Source organism: Artemia sp. Qi Xiang Cuo, chromosome 9 (assembly GCF_049724085.1).
Source record: "Artemia sp. Qi Xiang Cuo chromosome 9, ASM4972408v1, whole genome shotgun sequence".
In the NCBI taxonomy this organism is placed as follows: Eukaryota; Metazoa; Arthropoda; class Branchiopoda; order Anostraca; family Artemiidae; genus Artemia; species Artemia sp. Qi Xiang Cuo.
In genome coordinates this window covers 38,280,302-38,297,006 of record NC_142802.1, presented here as the reverse complement: position 1 = coordinate 38,297,006, position 16,705 = coordinate 38,280,302, and the positions used below count along the sequence as shown (strand labels likewise).

The window sequence follows — 16,705 nt, the reverse complement described above, 5'->3', positions numbered from 1 at the left end:
TCCGATCGCTTATTGAAGCTATACCTTTTACCCCTTGCGGGGTGGGATATTGCATAAATACAGCCTTAGAGGTCTCTGATGGCGAATTTTGTTTAACGTCATCTTGGTAGCGTTGTATTGAAGCCTACACTTTTGAGTACATTTTTCGAAAACGAAAATTCCCTTTCAGTCTCCCTATAGTTTTTCTTCTCCCATTTGACAGCCAATCGTTGCATGTGCCATCTGTAAAACTTCTCCTTCCAGAGATATTGGGATCATCGGAATAATTTTTAACTCATTTTTTCTATATTCTTGTGATGGCCCATTATATCTTACTTGAAGGCTTATACTTGCGTCTAGAGCCATATTACCTAAGTCCTTTAAAAAATGTTAATATTACTCTGGCGATTCTATTCATTTTGATAGAAAAGATTTCATTGCTAGAAAAAAATTGGCTTTATTTTGATGCTTTGAAATATTTTCATTACACAGTATTTCTACCCCATCCAGTACGTTGTAGATACTTGCTATCGAATTTTCCTTCTTATCTGGATTTCATGATAAATAGTCTGGTAAAATATTTGTACGGCCCTTTATATATATTGCAGTATATGAATATGCTTGCAGACGTAGTATCCACCGTGTCAGCCGGACAGAAGTATTTTGCATCGTATCTAGCCAAACTAAGGATTTTTGGTCTACTCGAAATATAATATATTTTCCAAGTAAAAATTGTCAAAAATATTCTGTAAATACTATAACTGCTAAACTCTCCCTTTCAACTGTCGAGTATTTTTTTATGCTTCCGTCAGTGACCTACTGGCGTACTGGCGTACGCCTACTGGCGTGACCTACGAACTATTGATTCTACTCCTTCAGCATTAATGTTTAATAATATAGCCCCGATACCGTAACCCGAAGCATCTGTTTGCAAACAGAAGTCTTGTGACAAATCTGGCAGTTTTAGTATTGGTGCAAGTAATAATTGTCTTTTTATGTCATTTAGTACTCGTTTTGCGTCTTTTGAAAACTCGAATTGAACTGATTTCTTTAAAAGGTTCGTCAAAGGTTGTGCTCTTGTGGCATAATTTTTAATATATCGTCTGAAATAGCTTAATAACCCACAAACTGATCTGCAGCTTTTTTGATCTTTAGGAGGCTGTAAATTTTCTATGTCAGTAAATTTTTATGGATTTGGTGAAATAGTACCTTGGTTTATCAGGTGTCCAAGAAAAACTAGTTTTGGTAACACTATTTTTAACGTTTCTGGTTTTAATTTTAACCCTGATTTTTCAAACTTTTCCATTATTTTTACAAGTCCTACAAAATGGTCTTCCAAGTTTTCATTAAACAAAATTACATCATTTAAATAAGCCAAGGTATCTTTTTTTCTTCCTGGTTCGTTGTCTTTTAGCACCAAATTCATTAGACGACTAAAACAATTTGAACTAACTGATAAGCCAAATGATATATATTCAAACATGAAAGGTCTCCCTTCGTCTTAGATTACGGTAACCTGGTGTTTAGCTTTGGCAGCTAAAGCGATTTCCCAATATCCTGCTATTAAATCAAAACTAGTTCAATATTTTGAACCCCCTAAGGAATTTAAAATCGAATCAATTCTTGGTAGCTTCATTACGCCTTTAACCGTGACGGCGTTTAGTGATCTAAAGTCTATACATAATCTCCAGGTGTTATCTTTTTTTCTGACTATTACTAATGGAAAGCACCAATCACTACTGCTTTCTTTAATTATACCCTGATCTTCCATTTCTTTTATTTGGCTATCTAGCCATGGTTTTAAATGATAATGTGTTTTATACGGTGATTTTTTAATTGGAGGGCCCTCTGTTGATATCTTATGCGTTATAAAGTGAGTTAATCCGTACTTCGCTTTATGTCTTGCAAAGGTACATTTAAAATCACAAAGATTATTGTACACCCTAGTTCTTACGTTTTTCAGTAAATGTTTTAAATCAAATCGTTAACATAAATCCTTTTCTATCATTGCTTATTTTTTTTGTGGTTGCGGTTTTAATGGGGATAAATGTTTGTGGCTAGAAATGAAGTTTACGCTTAATTCTGGACTGTTTAGAGATTATATTTGTGAATTTGAAATCATTTCTACTGATCCAATTCTACCTGGTTCAGTTTTATTTTATCATTACTTAGATTTGATAGTTTCAAGTATGTTATACCCTTTTCAATTTTTATAACTTGATTTTCCACGAAAATCATTGGGTATTCCCTTATGGTGTAACCCCTCATCACGGCCTCAATTTTTTTAATCTTTCCCTCTTTTTCATATAATGTAACTAGAACTTAAGCTGTCGTTCCCTAGCCTATTGTGATTTTTCTATTTTTTTTAGGTTATAATTTGAATATTCAATTTCTTTATTTGTTTTTACGCAAATTTGCCCATTACTTTCATTTGCCTGGTTTATTTTGACTTTATTGGATATGGGCTCCCATACAATCCCATATTTTCTGATGGCATCTACTCCTAGAATTCAAGGAAATGGTAGCTGCTTGCATATTATTAATGTTATTTCCTTATCCCCTGCACTAAATTTTAGCGGACATTGTCCCAAAATTGTCAGCTTGTGCCCTGTCACTGATTTTAGGGTATTTTGGCATCTGCTTACTCGATTTTTGACACTAGGAGGAAACTTATTAAAAACTTCTCCTCGAATTAATGATTTAGATGTGCCTGCATCAAGTAAACATGGTAAATTTTGAAAACACTCAATTTTAAAACAACGCAGAATTGGTAGATTATTATTATTTGCATTTGTATCACAACATTCTAAACTATATAGGGGTCTTTGTAAGGAAACAGCTCTGTAGACCCTTACAGGCTGGTTTCTCCGTTTAAATTCCCACTGTTTGGCCAAAAATTTCTTGGATTATCCCAGTTTTCTTCAGCGCTGCTATTTTCCCCCTGGGTATTGTTAACTGTTTGCCTTCAAGGCCTAAATTCAGGAATATTATTAGGTGTTTGCCAAGTATTATTTGTTCCCTCTCTTCCTAAATTTCTGTCCCCCTGCGTTCTGAATTGGTGTCTTGTCTTGTACGTCTGGCCTTCTTTGCGTATTCTATGCCAGCAATCCGTTGCATACTGGTTTTGTTTGCTACAATAATAGCAATAAAATTTTCTCTTAAATTGTTTGTTTGTTTCCTGGTTATTTTTAAATATTTTGGATCTGTCCTTGTTGGTTCCCCAACTATCTGTCTTTGGTGGGGGAGGGTGCCCATATTTTCTATAGTTATTAGCTGCTAATCTCTCAAGGTCGTGGAATCTGTCAGCTATCTTCTTAGACGGCGACCCTCGGCCTCCGTCGCGCCTTTTTGGTTCACGATTCGGCTCCTCAAAGTTCACCCTTTTCTGTCCCCTTTCATATTTTATTTCTTGGGCTCCTGTGTTATTTATTGACATCTGGTCAAACTTTTTCATAGCCTCGTCAATTTTTACCTCTGTTTCGACTAGTATTATAGCCTGCTCTAAATTTTTAGGTTTTCTCGATAATATTGGTCCTAATAACTTTTTCGGCAACCCTTGGCTAAAATTAAGTAGTTGCACATTATGTACTGTCTCGTCATTTCCACCTTTCTCTAATTGTAAACACACGGATCTACAAATTTTGTCTGCATATTCCCTGATACCAGTTGAGGTATCGAATGTGACTACCTCTGTTCTTAGCCTCTCGGAGATGCTTGTCTCAATGAATCTTGTTTTAAAAGATTCAATTAGAGTACTGATGTCCTTGGGCTCTTTTCCTTAATGGCCTCAAAATGTTTAAGGGCGCTTCCCTTTAATCTGGCTGCAACGCATTGCTCTTTGACCTTGTCTTCAAACGATTCAGTTAGTTCGTCGAAAATTTTTAATTTTTCGATAAAGTCATCTACATCTGAATTCCCCTTGTATTCTGGTATAATTTTTGCAATTTCAAGTACTGTTGATAGGGAAGTCATTTTTTCCTCTGGTAAAGCCATTTTATTTTAATCTACTATTTTTATCTAGTCTTCTCGACCCAGTTTTTCCCGCTGCCACCAGTTGCTGTGAATTGTTATTCTATGGTAATTGGGGGTTGTAGTTGTAGATGCCTTTATTCTCCCTTTATAGGGGAGATAAACTCTGGCCCTAAGGTAATTAAACTTTGGTAGCGTGCCTTATGCTGTAACCGAATTAATGAGGCGTGCCGACTGGGTATGTTTGAGGGCTAAAGGTAGATTGTAGATAGGTTGTCTAAAATACAATACTTTTATTCATTTAACATATAATATAATCGGATATATTCTGTCTACTGGGACTGGCTGTCCCCTGTAGACAACAAGTCTCAAAACAACAATAATATATAAATAGATATTTAGACACTTACAATGATAAAAAAAAGTTCCAAGGTATTTCTAAAAACAACGGACCAGAGGTCAGTCCGGCATAGAGTTAGTAAGAGATTTTTTCTTCCGATAAAATGTATCTTTTATACATTTTTATCAACCCCACCTTCCCACGTATTCGCTAGGAAGTGGTAATTTCTCAATTTCCCGTTAAACAGAATTTAGCAGGATATGTTCCTTATCTTAATAAAAAAGTGGTATTTCAAAACTTTATATTTGCGTCATATATATTTTTACTAAATTAATAATTAACTAAATTAGAAAGCTTTACCACATAATATTCTATCGAAGCCATCGGAATTAGAAATAACATCACTTGTTTCCTAGGAATTATACGGGACTCTAAAGAGATAGAAATTCTATTTTTAAATATGGCTTCTCTGATCTTTAGTGACAGAGATAAATTGATATTCTATTTTTAAATATGGCTTCTCTGATCTTTAAGTCAGAGAGATAAATTGATATTCTATCGAAACCATAATAGTGTAGCTATGAACACCTTCGAGATGAATATATTTTAGGCGGGAAAGGGTTTCCTAGGAATTTCAAATGTGACAGCGCAGGGATGCCGAAACAAAGGAACACACAGAAATTACATTTAGGGGATTATTTGGGCGAAACCGTTTGAGACATTTTAGAAGATGATTTGGGCGAAACAATTTGAGACATTTTAGAAGATGATTTGGTGTGACACTCTGTGGTCGTTATAATACACAAGTTCTATTTGAACAGTGTTGGGAGGTCCCCTACCCCAATCTCAAAGGTTCACACCCCCCAGGCCCCAAAGGGTCCCATCCCCCCGGACCCCCAAAGGACCCCCCGAGCCTCCCAAAGGAGCCCCGCCCCCGCCCCCCCCCAACCGGGGCCCCCTCGGGTCCATCGGACCCCCCAACCTATTTCTTAATACTTTTTTTGCGCACTTGAGACACAGAAGGGCCCCCCTCACCCTCAACTTTTTGGCTCCCCACCGAATATATTTTTCAGAACAAGTTCCTTTCTTAATATCCCTCCTAAACCTATTTTACAAGTTGAAGTACTCATCCTTTTCACCCACGACTCTACATTATGTCTTTTTGAATACCCCAACACCAAGCAATACTTTTCAAAAGCTTTATTATATCTTTTCAGAGCAAGTTCTTTTCTTAATCTTCCTCCTAAACCAATTTCACAACTTGAAGTACTCATTCCTTTCAGCCACAACTCTACTTTATGGGTTTTTGAATACCCCAACACCAAGCAATACTTTTCAAAAGACTTTATTATATCTTTTCAGAACAAGTTCCTTTCTTAATGTCCCCCATAAACCAATTTTACAACTTGAAGTACTCATCCTTTTCACCCACAACTCTACATTATGGTTTTTTGAATACCCCATCACCAAGCAATACTTTTCAAAAGAAATTTCAGAACAAGTTCTTTGCGTAATGTCCTTCCTAAGCCAATTTTACAACTTGAAGTACTCATCCTTTTCACACACAACTTTACTGTACGACTTTTTAAATACCCCAGCACCAAGCAATACTTTTCAAAAGGCTTTTTTATATCTTTTCGGAACAAGCTCCTTTCTTAATGTTCTTCTTAAACCCATTTTACATGTTGAAGTACTCATCCTTCTCACCCCAACTTTACTTTACGACTTTTTTGCACACCCCAACATCAAGCAATACATTTCAAAGAGCTTTATTATATATTTTGAGAACAAGTCCTTTACGTAATATCCTTCCTAAACCAATTTTACAAGTTAAAGTACTCATCTTTTTCACCCACAACTTTACTTTGCGACTTTTTAAACACTCCAACACCAAGCAATACTTTCAAAGGCTTTTTATATCTTTTCAGAACAAGTTCTTTTCTTAATGTCCCCCTAAACCAATTTTACAACTTGAAGTACTCATTCTTCTCACACACAACTCTACTTTATGGCTTTTTGAATACCCCAACACCAAGCAATACTTTCAGACGGCTTTTTTATATGTTTTCAGAACAAGTTCTTTTCTTAATATCCCCCCTAAACTCATTGTTTTCACCCATAACTCTACTTTAATGGCTTTTTGAATACCCCAACACCAAGCAATACTTTCAAAAGGCTTTTTAATATCTTTTCAGAACAATTTCTTTTCTTAATGTCCCCCTAAACTCATTCTTTTCACCCACAACTCTACTTTAATGGCTTTTTGAATACCCCAACACCAAGCAATACTTTCAAAAGCTTTTTTATATCTTTTCAGAACAAGTTCTTTTCTTAATGTCCCCCTAAACCAATTTTACAACTTGAAGTACTCATTCTTTTCACCCACAACTTTACTTTATGGCTTTTCAAATATTATTAATAAAATCACATGTATTTTAAACATGAACGTTCTTATTTCCGAAAACTAAAAACAAACTTTATTAAAAAATCAAACATTTTTAATAAAATCACGTGTATTTGAAATGTGGGCATCAAAGTAACAACATTTTATCTTAAAACTAACATTCTTTTAATGAAGAGACATATTTTTCTCTTAGAAATAATATTTTTCATCAGCTATAACACATTTTCAGTTCGAACTAGCAAGTTTTCTACCAAAGTAACCATATTTTTTCTTAGAAGTAACAATTTTTGTTTATGATAACAACTTTTCTGTTAGAAGTGGCAAGTTCTGCTTAACACTAACAAACCCTCTCATCAAAGTAAAAATATTTTATCTTAAAACTAACCTAATTTTCCTGAACACACACAATTTTCTCTTAGAAATAATATTTTTCATCAGTGAAAACACATTCTCAGTTCGAACTAGCAAGTTTTCTACCAAAGATACCAAATTTTTTCTTAGAAGTAACATTTTTTTGTTTGTGATAACAACTTTTCTGTCAGACGTAGCAAGTTCTGCTTAACACTAACAAACCTTCTCATCAAAGTAACAACATTTTACCTTAAAACTAACATACTTTCACTGAACACCCACAAATTCCTCTCAGAAATAATATTTTTCATCAGTGATAACACTTTTTCTGTTCGAACTAGCAAGTTTTCTACCAAAGATACCGAATATTTTGTTAGAAGTAACAATTTTTGATTATGATAACAACTTTTAGGTCAAAAGTATCAAGTTCGGCTTAACACTATCAAACCTTCTCATCAAAGTAACATCAATGAATGTTAAAACTAACATACTTTTACAGAAAACACCCAGAAATCTATTAGAATTAATATTTTCATCAGTGATAACAATTTTTCTGTTCAAACTAGCAAGTTTTCTACCAAAGATACCAAATTTTTTCTTAGAGTAACAATTTTTTCGTTATGATAACAACTTTTCGGTCAGAAGCATCAAGTTCTGCTTAACACTAACAAACTTTCTCATCAAAGTACCAATTTTTTTATCTTAAAACTAACACACTTTTACTGAACACACACAAATTTCTCTTAGAAATAATATTTTTCATAGGTAATAACACTTTTTCTGTTCAACATAGCAAGTTTTCTACCAAAGATACCAAATTTTTTCTTAGAAGTAACAATTTTTGATTGTTATAACAACCTTTCTGGGAGAAGTAGCAAGTTTTGCTTAACACTAACAAATCTTCTCATCAAAGTAACAATATTTTACCTTAAAACCAAAATTTTTTACTGAACACACACAATTTTCTCTTAGAAATAATATTTTTCATCAGTGATAACACATTTTCAGTTCGAACTAGCAAGTTTTGTTTAACACTAACAAATTTTTCTGTCAAAGATACTTTTATTCTTAGAAGTAACAATTTTTTTCGTTATGATAAAAAGTTTTCTGTTTGAGCTTGCAAGTTTTCTGTCAAAGATACCAATTTTTTTCATAGAAGGAATATTTTTTGTCTGTGAGAACAACTTTATTGTCAGAAGAAAGCACGTTCTACTTAACAATAAAAAACCTTCTCATTAAATTAAGAACATTTTTTAATAAAACTAACAAAATTTTAGTTCACAAACAAAAATTTCTATAAGAAATAATATTTTCTTCGGTGATAACACTTTTTAAGTTTTAAATAGAAAGTTTTCTAACAAAGATACCATTTTTTCTTAGAGGTAAAAAATTTTTGATTGTGATAACCGCTTTTCTCTCAGAATTAGAACGGTGTTCTGTTTAACACTAACAAACCTTATAATCAAACTAACAATATTTCGTGTTAAAACTAACAGACTTTAACTGACTACATTCCAATTTCTCAATGAAATAATACTTTTCCTCAATGGTAAAAATCTTCTTGTTCAAATTAGCAAGTTTTCTAACAAAGATACCAATTTTTTTCTTAGAAGTAACAATTTTTTTTGTGATAACAACTTTTCTGGCAGAAGTAGGTTAGGTAAAGTATAAATAAATATTAATAAATAAATAGAAACATTTCTACATGTTTAAGTTAGGTTAGGTATAAATAAATATTAATAAATAAATAGAAACATTTCTCCTCGTTTTAGTTAGGTTAGGTTAGGTTAGCTTATCATGACCACTCATGATAAGCTAACCTAACCTAACCTAATTTAAACATGGAGAAATGTTTCTATTTATTTATACCTAATCTAACCTAACCTTACTTAAACATGTAGAAATGTTTCTATTTATTTAGGCCCTTTGGGGGACTGCGGGGACGGGGCCCTTTGGGGGCCGGGGGGTGTGGGCCTTTGAGATTGGGGTAGGGGACCTCACAACACTGTTCAAATGGAACTTGTGTATTATAAAGGCCAAAGAGTTTCACCCCAAATCATCTTCTAAAATGTATCAAACTGTTTTGCCCAAATAATCTTCTAAAATGTCTCAAGCTGTTTCGCCCAAATAATCCCCTAAAAGTAATTTCGGCGTGTTCCTTTGTTTCGGCATCCCTTCGCTGTCACATTTGAAATTCCTAGGAAACCCTTTCCCGCTAAAAATATGTTGATCTCGAAGGTGTTCGTAGCTAAACTATGAAGGTTTTGATAGAATATCAATTTATCTCTCTGACTTAAAGATCAGAGAAGCCATATTTAAAAATAGAATATCAATTTATCTCTGTCACTAAAGATCAGAGAAGCCATATTTAAAAATAGAATTTCTATCTCTTTAGAGTCCCGTAAAATTCCTAGGAAAAAAGTGATGTTATTTCTTAATTCCGATGGCTTCGATAGAATATTAAAGAATTTATCACTAAGTCTAAAGACCAGAGAAGCCATATTTAAAAATATAATTTCTATCTCTTTAGAGTTCCGTATAATTCCTAGGAAACAAGTGATGTCATTTCTAATTCCGTTTGTGGATCAATAATTCCCCTTAGAAACATTAAATAAATTCCCCTTTCATGGATCAATAATTCCCCTTAGAAACAACAAATCAATTCCCCTTTTGTGGATCAATAATTCCCCTTGATTATGCAAATCAATTTCTCGGAAATCCACTTCCCCTTGAGTCGATCAATACATTGTCCTCTTAGTGCGCATGTGCAAACTTCGCCCCGGAGTCATTACGCCTAAAAACAACAAATAGATTGACCTTGAAAAAGGGGGCATTTACCCCATTAGACTCGATCAATAATCTTTGAATAAATTATAACCTGTCAGCGTTAGACTCAATTGTAGATGGCAGCAGTGGTGCCCCGTCAGTATTCTATGCCCATTTATGACTGTGCACACGGTCATTGGTTGTGCATCTTTCAAACAATGAAGACGATCGAATTTTTTGATCCTCTTGGTCTACCCTATACATTCTACACACCCCACATCAGCAACTATATTGAGAGCAGTGGGAAAAATATTATTCAAAATCGGAAGAGAGTGCAGGATCTGACGACTAAAAGCTGTGGCTTCCATGCACTGCTATATTTTGTGTTCCGATGTCGCGGCTATACTTAAAAGCAGTTTCTCAACATTTATGTAGACAATCCACGTCTGAACGACTTTATGGTGGAAAATATCCTCCCTGACCTGTATAATATAAATTTCGGTCCCCTACGAGTAAAGTGCTTAAAAAATGTATGTGAATTTGTTTATTAATAAAATGAAAATGTATATATACAACAATATCTTTAAATCTTCACTATAGATTTCTTCTTCGGTGTATAGGCAACTGTCATGAACTACTAATGTTGGTAAATCATTTGGATTCACTGTATAATGATCTTGATTGACTGCAAAGTCAGGGTCACAGTATAATGTAACTTCACTCTTGTCATAACTCTTCGTATAGTCAATGATACTATTTGCATTCATATTATGAAATTCACGAGTTTCAATCTGTCTATTTGAAGCAATATCAAATACAGTGTTTTTTAAATGGTGAATCACATTCGGTAACTGCCAAATAAAAATCACTAGGTTTATAGTCATAATAGGCAGTGCCGTCACAACGATGACGTAGAAACCAAATTGTCTTGTTACCTCAACAGTTGAATCGTAGACCTGATTCTTCCACCCAGAATAATTTAAATCCACGACGATACCAATCTCGTAGAAATAAACTAAAATCACGTTTGGGATTCTTTCCAATCATAGCGGAGTAAGTATTCTCCCACTGATCACATTTGTCATAGTGACAATTGGAGCACAGATGTCCTCTAGGGTGAGAGTCACAAATCTCTTCAAGACATGGATTACATCCTTTAATTTGTACTGCATAGCCTCTATGTGATTGACAAGGATTACATAATTGGCACTTTTCACTATAGTCACCAATAATTGTACAATTCTCAAAGGATGTCCAACTGCCAAAAGTGTACATGCATAGTGGACATGTATAGAACATTTTTGGTTTCCGATGTCAACTCTCTCACAGCTAAAACGAAACTGATCATCCTCGTTCGATAAATTCAGAGGGAGGAATGGGAGAGGAGTAACTCTGTGACGTCACCTCTTTCCAAGGCGGAGCCATCTACATTGAACCTATGGCAATGTTTTCAAAAGTATATCCACGATATATTTGTGCTTTGTTCCAATTAATAAATGAATAAATTAAATATAAGCATTCGAGTCACATCGTAAAAGTTTCATACAATAGTCCAATGGGGGAGAATCAGTTCTCACTATATTGACTAGTGTTCTACGAGAGAATATCCTGCGCTGAAGGGATAAATCGAGAAAATTATCATCCAAAATCAAATGTTTTTCCATAATCACCAGATTCGATCTAATTTTCTCTTTCTCAAACTTATTAATTTTTCAATCCAATCACTCTGACTGCTGACTCTAGACTGATCATGATTCGTTAGCATAACATTCTAAAAAAAAGAAAGGGAACATTTTCGATTTCGAAACAATTTTATTAGATAATTACAACAATAATACTAAGACATGTACAATTAGCGATACAGCTTATTGTCTTCGATATGCTTCACTAATGCACTTAAAGCACATTGAAGTCTATTCACATGTGCTATATCAACTTTTGCAGCGAACCATAATTTATCCTCCATTTTAAATTTGCTCTAGGATATCACATATCTTGCATATACTTCATCCCATTCCAGACAAAGCCGTGATCCTCTTGTGATTTCCACCGCAATGTTTGGGGCTCTTGTATTATTGCTACCAAATCCACTATCAACTTCTAATACTGTAAACATTCCACTCATCATTATTACAAATATATCCTAATGAGTAAAGTCAAACTGTTCTCACTCCTTTGAATTCTATTCACACACTAATAAAAACTATAGCAAAAATCCTTTCCTTATATTCTCTGCAATCCTGTCCCGCTAATAATTCCGAATCCCTGATTGGCTTAGAAAGAGACACGTGATCCTTTTCCCGTTAGAATCAATACATTCCCCACCGATAATGCAATCAATTTCCCAGAAATCTACTTTCCCTCGATTATGCAATCAAGTTCTCAAAAATCCTGTTCCTTTCTTTTATGTAGATCAAGTTCTCTGAAATCCAGTTCCCCCTCGAGTCCTAGATCAATACATTGTCCGCTTACTGCGTATGGGCAAACTTTACCCCTGAGTCATTACACCTAGAAACAACAAATAAATCGACCTTGAAAAAGGGGGCCATTGACCCCATTAGACTCGATCAATAATCCTTGAATAAATTATGTAGGCTTGGCGTTAGACTCAATTGTAGATGGCAGCACATTTGTTCTCGTAGAAGATATTATGGCTTTCCTACTTACACCCTCTCAAGAAGATCAAATTTCCCTGAAATATTTCTCTTTACGAAATCCTCCCATCTCATTCAGGGAAGGAACTCAGGAGAGTATCTCAGGAACCCTCAAGGAGGGCTTTTCAGGAACAACTTGGGGCAGCAAGTTGAAAGTTCCATGGAAGGATAAGGGAACTGAAAATTTTGTACTTGTGGTTGGGATCAAAGGTGACAAAAAAATTGTCTCCAATGTGCTTAAGACTTTTTGCGCAGTAAATTACTTAAGGACTTTTTTGTGCACTTTATTATAAAAAACGTTTTCTTAATATGATATACGGTCTTATAGTAATACCTGTCATTCAACCGGCTTTCGAAGCTAGCTAGCCCGCGCTAATGCGGATATTTGTATATCATTTGTTTACTTTTCGTGTTCCTTGTAAATTTTCTGAGCATTATAGGTATTGTGAATTAAGCTCAAATTACTTCAAGTTAATTTCAATTATTTGGGGATTGGGCTCTTAAGAGAATTAAAGTAAAAATCTTACTTAACTTAGTAGCCTATGTTAGTTATAATTCCCTTGAATATTCAAAACTGGGTCGAATTTTTATGTTATGATTTGTAAGAATAGCATGTAATAGAAAGCGACGACTGAAAATAAGAATGCAAATTATAATTATAAATATACGTTTTTTCGTGAGTATAGTTCAATTTTTAGCCCTATGGGTGAAATCCTGCCTTTCTTGCTAGAGGTCTTTTATTTTACAGTATGTAAAAGATTATGTTAGAACATATTAAATTGCAGAGGATTTAGCTAAGACATGTGACTTAAATTCAATATTTTTGAACTTCAATCTTTTTATGGCGAATTGGTTTAGTGAATGGAAAGTCCTGGATTTTCCAGGGCTAGTAGTCAAAGTAGTAGCTGTTTTCAAAAATAACAATTGGCACTAATTTTCCTTCTTAACTTAGAGATGTTTATTTTAGCCAATTACAAACAAATGTAACTATTTAAAATCTCGACGAAATTTCAAAACTAAAAGAACAACAACTGCGCCATTTCTTTTCCATTGTGACTTAATGCCATCTTGATTCGATATCTGCTTCAAACTGGCAAACAAACCTGTTCCTATATAATCAATGTTTTGTTAAATTCTAGCACCCTAAATGATTGATTTTAACATCAGGGTCTTAGAGGCCATTTAGATTCAGAATCATCATGTGTTTCTAAACTCCAAAAGCAGGGTCCATCTAGTTGGATTCCTAATATTTTTAAGTTTAGAATGTCAAAATTTTATTCGTTAGCCTACAGGTATTTTAATTGATAAAAAAACTTAAAATTTTTTATCCTTTTCAGAATTCCCAGGTTAAAGATCCCAGTCCAAATGGTAGTGAAGAAATAAAAGGAAAACAAAAGAGTGTGTCTTTTGAGGATGAAGTGCAAACAGAAAAAGAGGAAAAATTAAAGGAAACAGCAGAGCCGATTCACAGAGTAACTGAAAAAATGACTGCTAGGCAGCGTTGGTTATGGGCTTTCAACAAAATATGCAATCAAGTAAATGTAAGTAAACAGATTTGTATACTTTATGAGCATCGAAGGGGAAATCATTCTCATAATTTTTAATTTACATAATTGATTAATTTCGGTGCAGTACTTAAGTTTATTCTGAGGGGAAAGATGTTCCTTTTTCCTTGTCCTGGGAAGATAAATTCTGCTCCATTGGCCTGAATGTGAAGTCACGGTGGATTTTTCACGAGTTTTCCTACCCAAAACGGATTTTTGCTTTCGGACTGGGCTTGTTATGAATTTGGAAAGTCGTGTCCTTTGGTTTAGAAACATGACAGTAGGTGATCTAAATTTATTTATTTAAGTTCGAAGGTTGTGGTATGAGAGTCAAACTCACTTTCACTTCAGGCTCACTTTCAGGCAGAGAGTCAAACTCACTTTCAAAACATATCTAAAACAGTCGAGTTTTGGAGACTTGGTTGCCGTTTTTTATATTCGAAGGAGGTACTATCTCCTTGAGTTAATTTCTCCTAATTGATTTTAGGGCTGGATACATCTTGTTAGTGTTGGATCTAGAAGCGAATCTTCTATGTCTTTGGTGGTTTTCTCCTAATGCTGTTTTTATCCATTCTTAGCCAAATGATGACATTTTGTTCTAAGCGCTTAAACAGTGAGGTTTTTTGTCTGAAATCTGGTGCTTGTGCTTAGGCAACCGGATGGTGCGGTTTGACATCCTTTTTAGAGTTTTTTGTAGTACTCTATCTCTGCTTATGCAAACGTATTAACCGCACTAAATGGTTAGAAATCTAACCATTTCTAAATGGTTAGAAATCTCTAACAGAAAAATAAGTCTTGGAAACAAGATTAATTCTATATAAAGAAGAGAAGGCTATTAGAACCAACATTAGTATACTGCAAGCTACAGTAATCAAAATGATCGAACACGGCTCTTAAATCTGAGCCCTTCGAAATTTGAGGAAGCTGCACAATATGCATTTCAGACAAATTAAATAGTAATTCTTCGGCTCTCGCAAAAACAACCATTTACGAAATATCAAGGAAAAAAAAGAGAAAAAAATGGTGTTCATTCTGACTTTCTTGGGCTGATTTTAGGACTGGATGCATCTTGTTAGTGTTGGATTCAGAGGCAGAATCTTTTATGTCTTTGGTGGTTTTCTCCTAGTGGATCGTTTAAGCAATACAAAAGTAGAACATCCTTGAATGGGGTGAGAAGAAGTCAAAAAAAAAAAAATTCAAAAGGGAATAGGAGCTTCAAGACTCAAATCCTGAATAAGCTAGGGAAGAGGAGGAGTGTGGGTAGTTTTTTTTTTGGCCTCAAGTGGCTGGGTGATATGTTAAAAGCCCTATAAAGTCATAATTTTTTGTTAAAAAAAACACTTATTTATTTATTCTACAGTAATAAAGCTTTGCAATATAAACAACACACACCGACAAAATGTCTTTGTCGGGTTTGCGCTTGCCATACTATCAAGGCAGGGTAAGCCAACAGGCTTAGGAAAATGGGGGCGGTCCTCACCCATCCGCCGGAAAAAAAAGAGAAATCTTAGGATGATTATGAGATTCTCTGTATTTTTTAAAGTTATCATTCAATTTTCCTGTTTTGCTGCTCTTACAACCCTTTTTCTCTCTGAAATAAATTTTAAACCACTGTTTTAATGTTTAGATTGACTTAAGTGACATTGACAGCTGTTTTAGAGTTTCTTTTAAAAGCTGCTGGGTTGCATTTATGCACAGGGAGGGTACAGGTAACTTTAAGATAAAACACGGTAAAACACATGAGGATTCACGGACTTGGGTTTAGGAGAGCACCTTTTCTAATGCATTATACCTGTTTAATTTTTTTCCAAACCAAACATGTGAGTTTATAATGCATAGAGGGAAGATATAGACAATTTCAAGACAAAATGTGCCAAAACCCATCATAATTCACATATTTGGATCTAAGAAAAAACACTTCCTTTAATGCAGCGTATCCTTGTAAAAACATCCAAAAATGGTGCGTGCACAAGAGCTTTTGTTTTCGGGATATGGGCCAAATTTGTCCAAAAGAAAACTTGTTGATTCGTGTAATTATCCTAATATGCTAGGAAAAAGTCACAAATTATGAGACTTCTGAAAGCCTTGTTCCCGGACATTGCCCCAATCCATCGCGCACGTGCCTGAGTTTGGGTACACAAACTAATTTGAAGCTTAAAATTGTATATAGTTGTCAGTATACAGAGAGCTTGACCTTGACCTTTTACCCCTCACAATCTTGCTCACGATAGAAGTTTTAAAATTATTGTGCTGATTTGGTTCCAAAAGTGTCACTTGTGGCGCTTCATGGTCGTGTCGAATTTGAACAATTCGGTAGGAACAATTATACAGGCAAGAATCAAACAGTTCGTGGAAATGAACTGTAAGTAAAGTGCGACCCAGCTCAATAGTAACCTAAACTCTAAAAAACTGAATTTTGAAACCAATGAATCCATCAAAAAATCAGATTTGTATGCTGATTTCAAATATATAAGTTTCATCAAGTTTTGTCTTCCCCATCAAAAGTTAGGCGCCTGAGAAAATTTGCCTTATTTTCGAAGAAAGTGGGAAACACCCCTTAAATTCATAAAACTTTAATGAAAATCACACCGTCAGGTTCAGCGTATCAGAGAACCCTACTGTAGAAGTTTCAAGCTCCTATCTGCAAAAATGTGGAATTCTCTATTTTTTACCAAAACAATGATCACGGATTCTTGTT

At 34.5% G+C, this 16,705-nt stretch overlaps 1 protein-coding gene across 1 annotated transcript in view; it reads left to right on the top strand.

The window, feature by feature from the left end:
• Positions 1-14,563, top strand: part of LOC148948629 (uncharacterized) — a 242,716-nt gene extending 228,153 nt beyond the window's left edge. Inside the window, exons 10-11 of the mRNA XM_089094981.1 lie at positions 13,801-14,004; positions 14,495-14,563. Coding sequence (XP_088951107.1) covers positions 13,801-14,004; positions 14,495-14,563 — 273 coding nt within the window. The remainder of the gene's footprint in view (positions 1-13,800; positions 14,005-14,494) is intronic.
• The last annotated feature ends 2,142 nt before the right edge of the window (positions 14,564-16,705 follow it).